Source organism: Delphinus delphis, chromosome X (assembly GCF_949987515.2).
Source record: "Delphinus delphis chromosome X, mDelDel1.2, whole genome shotgun sequence".
In the NCBI taxonomy this organism is placed as follows: Eukaryota; Metazoa; Chordata; class Mammalia; order Artiodactyla; family Delphinidae; genus Delphinus; species Delphinus delphis.
In genome coordinates, this window is record NC_082704.1 from 3,131,556 (window position 1) to 3,146,445 (window position 14,890).

A 14,890-nucleotide genomic window follows, 5' to 3' on the forward strand; every position below is an offset into this window, starting at 1 on the left:
TTCATATTCTCCGTGGGCACACAGAGTGACCACATCTCCCAGCTGCCCTTGCAGTTCATTCGGGAGCCCTGGAATGTGAGTGAAAGTTAAGTAATGTCACTTCCGGGACTCATTCTAAAGCCTATTCTGTCCACTTCCTAGAGTAATGAAAATAAAAACAAAAATAAACAAATGGGACCTAATGAAACTTAAAAGCTTTTGCACAGCAAAGGAAACCATGAACAAAGCGAAACGACAACCCAGAGAATGGGAGAACATATTTGCAAAAGAAGCAACCGACAAGGGATTAATCTCCAAAATATACAAACAGCTCATGCAGATCAATATCAAAAAAACCCCAAACAACCCAATCAGAAAATGGGCAGAAGATCTAAATAGACATTTCTCCAAAGAAGACGTACAGATGGCCAACAGGCGCATGAAAAGATGCTCAACATCACTAATTATTGGAGAAATGCAAATCAAAACTGCAATGAGGTGTCACCTCACACCGGTCAGAATGGCCATCATCAAAAAGTCTACAAACAATAAATGCTGGAGAGGGTGCGGAGAAAAGGGAACCCTCTTACACTGTTGGTGGGAATGTAAATTGGTGCAGCCACTATGGAGAACAGTATGGAGGGTCCTCAAAAAACTAAAAATAGAGTTGCCATATGAGCCAGCAATCCCACTCCCGGGAGTATATCCAGAAAAAAACTCGAATTCGAAAAGATACATGCACCCCAATGTTCATTGCAGCACTATTTACAATAGCCAAGACATGGAAGCCACCTAAATGTCCATCAACAGACGAATGGATAAAGAAGATGTGGTCTATATCTACAATGAATATTACTCAGCCATAAAAAAGAATGAAATAATGCCATTTGCAGCAACATGGATGGACCTAGAGATTATCATACCAAGTGAAGTTAAGTAAGACAGAGAAAGACAAATATCGTATGATACCACTTATACGTGGAATCTAAAAAAATGACACAAATGGTCTACAAAACAGAAACAGACTCACAGACATAGAAAACAAACCTATGGTTACCAAAGGGGAAAGGTGGGGAGGGATAAATTGGGAGATTGGGATTAACAGATACACACTACTATATATAAAATAGATAACCAACAAGGACCTACTGTATAGCACAGGGAACTCTACTCAGTATATTGTAATAACCTATATGGGGAAAGAATCTGAAAAAGAATGGTATATGCATAACTGACTCACTTTGCGGTACACCTGAAACTAACACAACTATACTCCAATATAAATAAAAATTAAGTTAAAAAAAATAAAGCCTATTCTGCAGTGACACAGAGGCCGTGGATTGAAGATGGTCCCACCGCCAAATGGAAGGAGCTGTGATCCCTGAGTCACAGTATGGAGGGCTACCTGCCAAATATTTGACTGGACTGTAATGTCAGTGAGATGCGACTCTTCTGTTGTGTTGTTAAGTCACTAAGAGTTGAGGGTTGCTTTCACTCTTGCCCCTCCCCGTGTCTTCTAATCCATCCTCCTCACAGATGCCATCGTAATTTAGCTACAATACCTATCTGATCATGTCATCATCCACCACACCCCAAACACCAACAGATGAAAAATTCTTCAACGCTTACCCTTGACCTTAGGAAAGCTCAAATTTTTAAGATGGCCTACGAGGTCCAGCTCTGCTGAATTTTCCCCTTATCTGTCCCTCTTCATTCATTTATTTAGACAATGAATACATATTTAGCACCAAGTACGCATCAGTGGCTCTACTAGGTCTGGGGATGTAGGAGGGGTAAGAGGGAATGCACGGAAATCATTGGGGAAGCTGTTACATTCATCCAGACAAAAGATAGTAAGGGCCCGAGCCACAGCTTGTCTCCGGCTCTGACGTACCATACCAGACAGGTACAACCAGGGCATCAGAGTTGGAGATTTCCCTGGTGGGAAATTGGTGAGCAAAAGCCTGAAAAATTTAAGTTCTAGGCTAGCTCTACGAGGGTATGAGAGAATTTGGAGACAAGAGATCTACCTACACTGACAGCATGAATGAGAGGAGGGGTGAGAAAAGGAGCCCAGGATAACTGCTTAGATTTTATTGGTGACATTAGAGTTGTGGTTGCACTAAATAACTAAATTCCCATTGTGATTATTAATTGAAACTTCTCTTTAAGTGAATAGTTATTTGTAAATATAAGCTGGGATGGAGTTCCAGATTGCAGGCTGGGATGAAGAACAGATTTGGGAGAAGCTGAGGAGCTTAAGTTTGAACATGTGGAATTCAAGGTGCCTGTGGGTCATCCAAGTGGCTTGTCAAAGAGATGATTTGATCTAGAGGTCTGGAGCTCGGGGGAGAGGCTCTGCCTGGCGATATACAGGTAGTGTCATCATGGATCCCAACCTCTCATGTGTCTCCTATCTCAAAAATAAGAACAGCAACAAACAAAACCACCTACCCTGCTTCTGTTCCTCACCCCACGCCCCCCACTGTCTCCACTCTGGACTCAGATCTCCATCGGCATCACTCCCCCGAACCAGCTGTCCATAAGGACCATCCAGTTCCTCACGTTGTCAAGTGCAAAAAACACCTTTCTGCCGCTGCCATCGCCCATTTAGAGTATACACTTTTTACTATATTCACAGTTGTACAACTATCACTGCTATCTAATTTTAGAACAATTTCATTTTCCCCAAAAGAATCCCCCTACCTATTAGCAGTCAGTCCGCATTTCCCACCAGCAACCCCTGGCCCCTGGCAACCACTAATCCACTTTCTAAGTCTATGCATTTGCCTTATTCTGGGCATTTCATATAAATGGAATCATACAATATGTGGCCTTTTGTGACTGGTTTCTTTCCCTTTACACAATGTTTCCAAGGTCCATCTACGTGGCCTCTGTGTCAGTACTTCCTTCCTTTTTCTTTTCTTTTTTTTTTTTTTTTGCAGTACGCGGGCCTCTCACTGTTGTGGCCTCTCCCGTTGCGGAGCACAGGCTCCGGATGCGCAGGCTCAGCGGCCATGGCTCACGGGCCCAGCCGCTCCGCGGCATGTGGGATCTTCCCGGACCGGGGCACGAACCCGTGTCCCCTGCATCGGCAGGTGGACTCTCAACCACTGCGCCAGCAGGGAAGCCCCAGTACTTCCTTCCTTTTTATGGCTCAATGATACTGCATTGTACGGATAGGCCACGTTTTGTTTATCCATTCATTACTTGATGGACTGCTTCCATTTTTTAACTATTATGAATGATGCTGCTACAAATATTCTCATACAAGTATTTGTTTGACGATCTGGTTTCAATTCGTTGGGTGTATACCTAGGAATGGAATTGCTGGGTCAAAGTCTATGTTCATATTCTATGTATAACTCTGATTCAGGGACCAAACTATTTTCCACAGTGACTGCACCATTTTACATTCCCGCCAGCAATGTACACGGGTTCCGATTTCTCCACACCCTCACCAATTCTAGTTATTTTCTTTTTTATATGATTATTAAATGCATGCTAGTAAGAGTGAAGTATCTCATTATGGTTTTGATTTGCATCTTCCGGATGGCTAACGATGCTGAGCATCTTTTCATGGGCATGTTGTCATTTGTACATCTGATTTGGAGAAACGTCTATTCAGATCTTTTGCCCACATTTTGATTTGGTTGTCCTTTTAGTATTGAGTTATAATGGTCCTTTATATGTTTTGGATACTAGATTCTTATCAGATATATGATTTGTAAATATTTTCTCCTATTCTGTAGATTGTCTTTTCACTTTCCTGATGATATTGTTTGAAGCATGAAAGTTTTTTTTTTATGTTCAATTTATGTTTTCTTTAGCTGCTTTGTGCTTTCAGTGTCCTAGGAAACCATTGCCAAAGATTTACACCTATGTCTCCTAGGAAGAGTTTTATAGTTTAGCTCTTACATTTAGATCTTTGACCCATTTTTAATTTTTTGTATGTGGCATTGAGTTATGGGTCGAAATTTATTTCTTTGCATGTGAATACCCGGTTGGCCCAACACCATTTGCTTAAGAGACTATCCTTGGGGCTTCCCTGGTGGCGCAGTGGTTGAGGGTCCGCCTGCCGATGCAGGGGACGCGGGTTCGTGCCCCGGTCCGGGAGGATCCCACGTGCCGCAGAGCAGCTGGGCCCGCGCGCCATGGCCGCTGGGCCTGCGCGTCCGGAGCCTGTGCTCCGCAACGGGAGGGGCCGCGGCGGTGAGAGGCCCGCGTACCGCAAAAAAAAAAGACAATCCTCTTCCCCATAAAATTGTATTGGTACCGTCGTTGAAAGTCTATTGGCTATATATATATGGGTATATTTCCGGACTCTCAATTTTAATCTATTGGTATATATGTCTGTCCTTATGCCATTACCACACTGTCTTCATTACTGCAGCTTTGTAGGAAGTCTTGAAATTGGGAAGACCGAGTCCTCCAACTTTGTTCTTTTTCAAGATTCTTCTGGCTATCCTGGGTCCCTTGAATTTCCATATAAAGTTCAGGATCACCTCGTCAATTTCTACAAAGGAGCCAGCTGGGATTCTGATAGGGATTTCATTGTATCCATAGATCAGTTTCAGGAGTATTGCCACCTTAACAACCTTTTCTGCCCACCCATGAACATGGCATGTCTTTCCATTTCTTTACGTACGTAAGGTCTTTCAGTAATGTTTTGTAGTTCTCCCCATATACATGTTACACTTATTTTGTTCAGTTTGTTACTAAGTGTTTGGTCTTTCAGTAATGTTTTGTAGTTCTCCCCATATACATTTTACACTTATTTTGTTCAGTTTGTTACTGTTTTTTTTTTTTTTTTTTTTTTTTTTTTTGCGGTATGCGGGCCTCTCACTGTCGTGGCCTCTCCCGTTTCTTTTTTAAGCCAACGTCTTAGGAGGATGCTCAAGATACAAAACAAGGCGGGGGTTGCTCTGTTTGAAGCAGGAAGGGAAGGCTGGGGCTGCAGAGTTGGCCCACAGATCACCTCCTCCCAAATAGCTTTGGGCTCCACATGAAACTAAGCCAGGGGCCAAGTGCAGCAAGTGGCCCTGTGGCTCTCATCCAAAACTCCTTGTTGGGTCTGGCTCTGCCGGCCAACTGAGCCCGGACCCTCGGCCTCAGGGAGTCCTGGTTGGCAGGGCTGGCCGGTTACAAGTACCCAGCCACTTTATCAACAGCAGCTCCTGCAAATTGCATATTCGCCCTGGCATAGGGCTCCAGAGCCAGCGCTCCCCCTACCCCTCTGGCTGAAGGGTTGATCTAGTTCGGGGCTTTGGAGTCCTTAACATTTGCTCTTTTTGATGGCATCTTTCCATTAAACGTTAGTTTAGATCTATAGTTACAGCGAAGCTTGTACTTTTAAAACCTTGATTATAATCAACCCAAAATACAGAGGCTCAGTATCTCAAACAGATTGCAGACAGCCCACTGATTACTTTTGGTGAAGACTGATTAAGAAACTTTATTACAGAAAATGAATGCATTCAACGTCCCCAAATACATTTGTAACAAGAACAGACACACAGGAGACGCAGACAATAGTTGCTACACCACAGCCTTGTTCTTTCAAGGATGAAACATCATTCGAGAACGGGGTGAGGGTGATAGAAGATAGAGAAAGCAGATACTGTCCTTTTGATTAAAAAATAACAACAGGTTGGCACCGTAGGGACACATACCTGGGCCCAGAAATCATGCTAAGCTGAAGCCTTAGGTGGTGACGCCATGCCACTTGTAGCATCACAGAGAAGCTGCGAGGCATCATTCCATCAAGAGAAGCCGTGGTAATGGGTGAAAACCTTACAGTAGTCCTCTTGCTGCAAGCAGCTAATGGGCCAAGCTGCCCTGGGTCTCTTTAGAAGTAAATGTCTACTTAATCAAAGACCACTTAACAGGTCCCCCACTTAGGTTTAACTACTGGAGGAGCACGAAAGAAAGTCACCCCTTTCGAGTCTTTCCCTTCCATAGTTGACTTGCCTAGTTTCCACCAGATAGAGGGGCACCTCTTAGCGAGAAATCTGTCCTTCGTGACTACCAGTTGGGCTTCTCTCCCGTATTTGACAAGGTTGGTCACAGCTCCCACGTCTTCGGCTGGTCGGTTGTGTGCCAGGTGGCAGAGGCTTTACACAACAATGCCAAACAATGGCTGGAGGGAGAGCTGAGGCACAGAGGGGCGAGCTTGGACAGGTACCTCTGGGCAAACCTTAGGACCAAGGGTTTTTTAATTAGTGGTCATTTTCTAGAACTAGAAAAACACATTTAGGACAAACAGTTGTGATGTGAGAAGGAATGACTATGAATACAGATTAGAGATCGGGCCGCTGACCATGACCACGTCCCTGACAGCATGTGGAGGATGCTGCCTGCAGACATGCAAGCTTCTAAATAGTGACTTTTAAATAAACTGCTTTCTCCTCAGTGTCATTAAAACACCCGAGCGCTTCCGTCTCCAACACACACATCCGCGGACTAACGCTGGGCAATACCAACACTCAGCTACTGCACTGCGGCCAACGGTTCCAATGCACGTACACAGCGGGGCTCAAAATGATATTTAAGATCACCATCTGCCACTATGGCCCTCACCCCTCAGCCCAACTTGAGACAAAATGCTTCATCTTCCAACAGGAAATAACCACGGAAACTTATAAGAGGCCTCTTCCAGCTTAACAACAATGTCACATTTTAACGATCTAGGCGCCAGAGGTCAAACCACTGGTAGACGGGTCCTTTCTGATGCATTTAGTGCTTGGAAGCAGTTGATTCCATCAGCCTGCCCTGCAGGTACCCCATGATGGAAACTGCAACAGGAGCCCAGCCATCCTCCTTGGAGTGTTTAGTTTCTTGAAGTCAGGGGAAAAAAAGGACACTGCTCCCTCCACACACCCCTCACTGGGGTCCAGGAGAGGTTGCTACAGCTCAAGACCACCTTGATTGTTGAGCAGAACAAATAATGTTACTGTATGAGTTCTGGGGGGTAGCCGCAAGGGGTGAAAGGAAAAATAAAGCCCAAAAGTTTTTTTTTTTTTGCTGTTTACCAATGAATTTCACACCCACAACGTGGAGGGTAGAGTGGGAGACCAAACGCAAAAACAAAAACACCCTCCACAGTAGTCAGCCTTAATCCTAACCACCCACCTTCCGGAACCTCTGAAAGGTGCTAAATCTTGCCTGTGCCACGACCTTAGCGCCTATATTCAACAGCTCAAGCTTTTTTTTTTTTAACATCTTTATTGGGGTATAATTGCTTTACAATGTTGTGTTAGTTTCTACTTTGTAACAAAGTGAATCAGTTATACATATACTATGTTCCCATCTCTTCCCTCTTACTTTGTAACAAAGTGAATCAGTTATACATATACTATGTTCCCATCTCTTCCCTCTTGCGTCTCCCTAACCCACCCCTCCCTGTGCTATGCGGCTGCTTCCCACCATCTACCTTACGTTTGGTAGTGTATATATGTCCAAGCGTCTCTCTCGCCCTGTCCCAGCTCACCCTTCCCCCTCCCCATATCCTAAAGTCCGTTCTCTAGTAGGTCTGTCTTTATTCCTGTCTTACCCCTAGGTTCTTCATGACCATTTTTTTTCTTAAATTCCATATATGTGTTAGCATACGGTATTTGTCTTTCTCTTTCTGACTTACTTCACTCTGTATGACAGACTCTAGGTCTATCCACCTCATTACAAATAGCTCAATTTCGTTTCTTTTTATGGCTGAGTAATATTCCATTGTATATATGTGCATCTTAATGCCTCTCAGACACAAACAAAATCATGCAGCAGCTTCAAGTAGCCCTCTTCCAATCTCCATCCTCAGGAGGCTGGCCACAGTAGGTCCGTCATTTACCAGATTCACCAGGAGGCTAGTCACCAGATACCATGGAGTAGGTTGTCCTCCTGCTAGGACTGCTGTGAGTCAGACATTTAGACTATCATAGAGCACGATTTTAGAAATGTAATACTGTTTATTTAACTTCAAAAACATTTCAGCACTCTAAACATACAAAAAAAAATAACAGAACATTGCAGATCGTGTTTAGTACAGAACGTTCTTGAACTTTCATCAATGCAGTGGCTCTTGGCTTTGCTGACAATGAAGAGTTCTATGGTTTGTTTAAAAAACAAACAGTTTAAAACTACTGCACTTCAACTAAAAAGGATCCAAAACACTTCTCATGCCAGCTGACCCCCCCCTTTTCCACAGCTAAGAATGGCAGCGGGATGCTATGTCTCTATATACAGAAACAAGACAACCTGAAGCTAAATGGATGCCCACTGCAGTGTCCACAGGTCCAGCCCCACAGTGCACGCCCTGAGCTACGGCCCCTCCGGAAGGCATCGCTCCTACAGCCTCCACGCCAAGCAAGGAGCGTTAAGAGTGTGTCTCGGTTGCTTTGTTCTTTTTACAAACTATAGATATGTACAGTTGAGAACTCGGGATTCCTAGCCAATGACCATAGAGTTAACACACCACCTCACAAATTAAAAAAAAAGAAAGAAAATGCCAGAAACATCTTTAAATGCCTTGTCACACCAACAGCAAAGTGCACAGAGTGAGGAGAACACGAGAGCCTTTTCATTTTAAAAATGTTTGGAAATATGTACAACTTTGATACAGTTTCCGGGTGCTCCAGACACCCATGGCCACTTCACGTAAACCACTGACAATTGCTAGAGCACTCTGAGAGACTACGATATAATCATGATCCAACTGGGTAATTCAACCTAATGGAGGCAACAGGCACACCCCAGGCGAGAGCTGTGGCCATCCCTGTGCCCACTACGCTAAGGTAATTCACAAGGAGACAGGCCAACAGTTCCTTTTATTCATCCTCCTCGTCCTCCTCCTCGTCCTCGTCCTCGTCCTCATCCTCTTCATCTTCCTCTTCCACCTTTTTCCGGGCAACTTTAGCAGGGCCCTTGGCACCATCAAACTTCCCTTTAGACTTATAGTCTGCGACATCCTGGAAGCAACAGGGACACGTTCCAAATGAGCAAAGGGTAGAAGCAAAGCCGTCCCCGACCCAGAATAAGAAAACAAGGGAGGAAGACAGGGCTGCTCTTTCAAGTATTTGTTTCCAGATTCAAGTTGGGTTCTCGGCCATCGCAACTGCAGAGTGAATGGGCGTTCAAGGGCTCTCAAAGTCCCGTGAATAGCACTATCGGACCCTCTGCCCGGGGCATCCCACATGATCCAAGTTTGAGGCCTGCCTGAAAAGCTGCCCCAGATACAAACATCGGTCAGAAGCCAGACCACCAGCACACCAGGCTGATGTGGAGCGGAGACGGTTCCTGCAGCCTCCCACCCCCGGCCCAGCCACAGCCAGGGCAGCTGACTGCTCACCCATCCAGGCTCGCAGGGGCCCCAGCCCGCGCAGGGCACACTGATTCCCCTCTCACCTTCTCGTATTTCTCCTTCAGCTTTGCTGCCTTGTTGATGTATGGCTGCTTCTCGCTGTCACTTAAGTTATTCCACATCTCGCCCAGCTTCTTTGCCACATCTCCAATAGAGATGCCAGGGTTTGTAGATTTGATCTTGGGGCGGAATTCAGAACAGAACAGGAAAAATCCAGACCTTGGAGGGGAGAATGGTATACATTAGATGAGAACCCACCAAAACGGAAGCTGAAGTCGAAATTCCGTGTTCCTTCCACTATGACTACTGCCACGTGAAGAAATGTGTGATGCCATGCACAATGTTACAAAGTTGTAGGTGCCAGAATGCTTACGACGCTTCAGAAATATATGGTGCTTCCTCGGTTCCTGGGAAGAGGGGAGAGAACGTGCCTAAGGACCCTGACACCCAGAACTGGACTGTCTGCCTCCTTCCCAGTGGAAAGGCCGACAGCCAACCAGGCGCACAGCTCACAAGCACAGCCGTAACTCCGGACTTCCCTGGCCCTGCATTTTAAAGCTCAAAGTACAGAATGTTTTGCAGAGGTATCTCAACATTTTTTAGGTAAAGTTATCTTTTAAAAAATCTTTCAAGCAGAAGGAAAGCTCTTAACTGTTATCCTGAATCCTACAGTCACTTACGGTGGCCTCTTGGGAGCATTCGGGTCCTTCTTCTTCTTGCCTCCCTTAGCTGGTCCGTAATCCTTCATTTCCCGATCATAGCGCACTTTATCTGCCTTTGCCATTTCATCAAATTTAGACTTCTCTTTCCCAGACATTGTCTGCAAAGAATAGGACCTGTTAAATTCCTCAATGCAGTGAGCACATACCTGTTCGGCTGTCCTGTAGTTAAAGTGGCAGCTGCTATAATCACTTGCAAAAGGGGACTTAAACCCTGGTAGAGACTTCGAAAATAAAAGCACACATGCAAAGTTCTAAAGACAAGCAAGATGAGTCCAAGAGGAAGAAAACAGCCACCTGGGGTTACACTGAAGGTAAGTAAGCACAAAGTGTGAAATCCAACTAGGACTGGCTTGAAAGACACAAGAGAAAAATACCTTCCACCTCTCGGAGCATTTCTTGGAAAATTCTGCAAAATTGACAGGGACCTCGGGGTTTTTCTTCTTATGTTCCTCTCTGCACGTCTGCACAAAGAAGGCATAAGCAGACATCTTGCCCTTTGGTTTCTTGGGATCACCTTTACCCATCTTGACTGATGAAAGGAAGAGAGAAAAAAACAAATACAATGAATGTATACAAGATATACCAAAGGTGGCCATTTAGGAAGAACCCTCCTCCCCCCAGATGCCACTTGCAGCTGAAGGAAGAGTGGGGAGGAAATCAGTTTCACTGTCGCATGTCATTTAACTTTTGACCAGCATGAAGTGCGCTGGTTTGCGAGTTACTTCTCTGAGAGAGATCAAGTTGTCCAAATGGAACCAACTCAAGTGGGGTGGCTCAGGTATATTCCGACTCAGAACTACCACGTTTTGAAAACGACAATCACATAATGGGGAGGACACATTTGTAGAGGGCGCAGGTGGATGGCTGAAGCTTGAAACCAACGGCTTAAGGCTAGCTGGTCATCTGTTTTACTATGTTAGAGACGAAAATACTGTCACCACTGCCAAACACAAGATCCAAGCAGCAGAAGTGCAAAGAGGGAACATTTGAAATTTCACTATTTTTGAAGCGTTCTGGCTTATAGAAATGGCTTTTACAAGAAGGGTGAGCTGGCAAGTGAGCAGATATCCCTTGTACTACTAGTTCAAATCTGTCACTTCATCGTTACCTAAAGGGGGAGGGGAGACCAAAAGGGGTAGTCTTGCTCGTCCGTAAAGCGGAACGCATGTCCAGCCAGGAACACTTTCTCCAAAGTTTCCAAATAAAAATGCAGCTGTGGCGTGTCATCGTCCCTGTCCCACCCCCCCTGCTTCCCGCCATCTTTTCCTTTTCCCACACCCAAGGTCATCACGCAAAACTAAAGCGCTCCCCTTCGCAGGGACAGACCGAAGGGCTGAATTAGGGCCCCGCGGCGACGGCATGGGTGCGGCGGGACGGGTGGCGGGGGAACCCCGGGCTGGCCATGGGCAGCCGGGCTCGGCCCCGCGCTGGGTCACCGGGACACACATAATTCACCTTCCATTTTGTCAAAAGGTTCCTGATGAAAGAAAGTGCCCCTGAAATCCGCCGCTGCCACCCCCGGGGGGCGCACGGGGTCGGGGGCGGCTGCGGCGGCAGCGCGCCGGGGGCGCGGAGCCGGGCGAGCAACGGCGGCGGCGACGGCGGCGCCAGCCGTGCCTCCGAGCCCCGTTCGCTAAAATGGCTGATCCGCGCGCGGCCGGCGCAGGCGGCGGCGAACAAAGCGGTCCGGGCCCCGCCGCCGCCGCCGCCTGCTCGCCAGCCCCCACCCCGCCCCGCCCAGCCCGGGGCTGCGGGGGCCGCGGGCCGGAGCCCCCCCCGCCCCCGCCGGCGCGGGGCGCACTGCTCCGGATAACAAAGGCACCCGTGCGGCCATGACGCTCGGCCGCGCCGGGGCCCGCGGCGGCGACCCCGGCTCTCCACGCCTCCGGCCGCAGGCCGCGAGCGCCGGGGCCGATCCCGGAGCCCGCCCGGGAGCCGCCGCCGCCGCCCACCCCGCCCACCCGCCCGCCGGTCCTCCGCTCGCCCGAGCCCAGCGCCGCGCCAGCCATGTTCGCGGCGGCGGCGGCGGTGCCCGGCGGGCAGGAGAGGAGCGGGGGGCGGCTGGCCCGCGCCCGCCCACCACGGGCCGCCGGGCGCTCCCGCGACGGCCATGTTAATGCAGAAGCAGCAGTGCAGCCCGCGGGTCTGCAAGGCGCCCGCCGAGCCCGGGAGTGAAGTTTGCCTGCGCCGTAGCCCCCGGCGGGCAGCGATCGCCCGCCCCCCGCGGAGTCCGTCCCGGGCCGGGGAGCACCGGCCCCCTTCCCCGGGCCGCCGCCCCGCGCCGGGACGCGCGCCGCCCGAACCCGCAGCCGCCCCTCGGCTCGCGCCGCCGCAGCTGCCCGAACCTCTGGCTTCAGGGGGCCTCGGTCCCTGGGCCGCTGCCCCGGGGGCGTCGGCCGAGGGTGGCTCCGCGGAGGGAGCCCAGCCCCGACAGCGGGGAGCTCAGCTTGAAGCACTGAAAAGTTGAAACACCTGAATTGCTCCTTCCTTCCCGCACCTAGCAAGAAAGGAGGCGAAGGGGGAGGGAAGGGCGCAGGGAGGAGAGGCAGGGGGCGGCGGCGGAGCGCGCTCGCGGCGGCGCGGGCCGGAAAGTTGTGCGGGCGCGGCGGCGGCGGCGGCGGCGGCGGCGGCGGCGGCGGCGGCGGCGGCGGCGGCGGCGGGCGGGCGGGCGGGCGGTGCAAAACGTACCTGTATTGTTCGCTAGTCTGGGCAGCGCAGGGCACGACGCGCGGCTCAGCGCTCCACAGCCTCGCGCTAGCTGCCTCCACGAGAGCCGCCTGATTGGCCAGCGGGCTCCGCCGTTTAAAACAGCCTCCTCGCCCGGCCATTGGCTGCGGGCCTCATGAATATTAAACAGGCGCGGGCGCCCATTGGGCGCGGCCGCTGGGATCATTCATTCAAACAGAACAACCCGCCGGCGCTGGCTGCAGAGGCAAAACAGAGGAATAATAATAATCTCGCTGTCCCACCCCCCGCACCCCCGTCTTCGAACAGAGCTGGGATCTCAAAGGACTTTGGAGAGGTGGCCCCGCCATTCCCAGCGGCCTCGGCCTCTGGTGTCTGGAGGGCGAGGTCGAGCCCGGCTGCGCTGCTCTCTGCTCCATCTGCGCCGCCGCCTGTGAGCCCCCAGCCCCGACCCCTGGCCCCCAGACAGCCCCCCCCCCCCCGCCCCGGGACACCTCCAGGGATCAACCGCGAGGGTCGACGGTCCTCCACCTCCACCGAGTTCCGCCGTGACTCTGCCGCTGGGGCCTGGCGGCAGCTCACTCTCGAATGCCCGGCGGAAGGCGGCTGCTCACTCCGGAGACCTCTGGGTTTCGGCACTCTCAGTCCCCTGCCCCGCCTGAAAAGCACCTGATTCTCCTCCCGCGGATCGCGCTCGACTACACTCTTTCCACTAATTGCCAGAAAGTCAATCTGTGCTGCAATCGCGGAAACGGCGAGCTAGGTGGGCTAGAGGAGGGAACCGGAGTTTGGCAAAAGGAGAGAAATCGTGGGAAGTAGTAGTTTTGCGGGCGGGAGTCCCCTCTTCACTGCCTCAGTTCAGGCCCGCGTTCCCTTTGCTCTTCTGACACACACCCTGTTGAAGAATAAAAGTTCTTGGAATAAATGAATGAGGTTTGACTTGGCCTTGGCTTTGTCACTGGGTGGTATGGCCTTGAGCCAGTCAATTCTTTTGGGGGGATTCAGGCAATGGTTTTCAAAATGCGTGTGTCGAGGGGGACAGTGTCACCTCTAAGGGATGCTGGGAAATGCTCCATGACTGGGATATGCTGCTGGAGTTTAATATGAGGACGGGATGGCCAGGGATGCCAAATGTCCTGCCTTGTGCAGGAGAGTCACACAGGAGGAAGAAATGTCCCTTTCCAGATGCTAGTATCAGGCCTGTCGAAAAATATCTGAGCGCCCCCTTCCCTCTTGGAGATACCATGAGCATCCTGGAAAGAATGGAAGAAAAAAGGAAGGGGGAGAAAAAGGAGCACATTTCAAGGGCTGAAATTTAGAGAAAATAGTAGAAGAGGCATCATGAGTTTCTATCGAAGTTCCCTTTCTAAAGCACTTTGGAAGGCCAAGCTAGCCAGCTATTTACAATTTCCATAGTTAGAGATGAGACCCACCCAAAGATGAGTTTTCCAAATGCTGTTTCCAGAAACTGTAGCTGAGTTTGAGGTATGCAAGGGAGCTGACCTCACAAGACACCTACCTCCCTACCCCCACCCAGCTCTTGCCAACTCCTCTGAATGTCCTGGGCAAGTCTGAGCCCCTGCAGCTGGCACTGCTGGGCTTCCAACATTAGGGATCCAACTGAGACCAAAAGGCAAAGATAGTGCTCTTTTGACAAGAGCCACAGGTATCAAGTCAGTTTCCTAGGTCCCCAACATACAGACTCTTAGGAATGCAGACATCTTAAGGCTCCCTCGTCTAAGCGTCCCTGTTAGAGCTAGCTGAGTGGTTGCCTACCTTCTGCTTGCATACATCCACTCACAGTGAGCTTACCACCTCCGTTCTGGGCTGTCTTTTCCGTCTGGGGCTATCTCTGAGTCCTGGGGCCACCATCCTACACACAGTCCAATCCCTTACCCTTCAGAGATTTCACAGCAGGCCAAGTCTCTTCTCCAGGTGGACAGCTCCAGCTTCTTCCACGATCAGGTTCTCAGGGTCTGATCTGCCCAAGCCACTCCCCCCTCTCCTGTTTCTACCCTTCCCAGGGGGGAGCAGGGCCTCCACTTATGGTCTAACCAGTCTACAGAGTGCCCTAGCCTCTCAATGTTGTCAGGCCTTTCTAGGCCAGAGATGGGAGTCAGGGTCTCAGGCAGGACAGGGGCCTCCTTCTGGTCCA

General features: G+C 49.8%; 1 protein-coding gene across 1 annotated transcript; it reads right to left on the reverse strand.

Moving 5' to 3' along the window:
- Positions 1-7,256: 7,256 nt before the first annotated feature.
- HMGB3 (high mobility group box 3) lies at positions 7,257-12,876 on the reverse strand. Its single transcript, XM_060001872.1, has 5 exons — positions 12,739-12,876; positions 10,425-10,579; positions 10,009-10,148; positions 9,373-9,547; positions 7,257-8,936 (listed from the first exon to the last, which is right to left on the reverse strand). Exons 2-5 carry the CDS (start codon positions 10,572-10,574, stop codon positions 8,796-8,798), a joined length of 606 nt encoding a protein of 201 aa, XP_059857855.1. The 5' UTR covers positions 10,575-10,579; positions 12,739-12,876; the 3' UTR covers positions 7,257-8,795.
- Between the last annotated feature and the right edge of the window lie 2,014 nt (positions 12,877-14,890).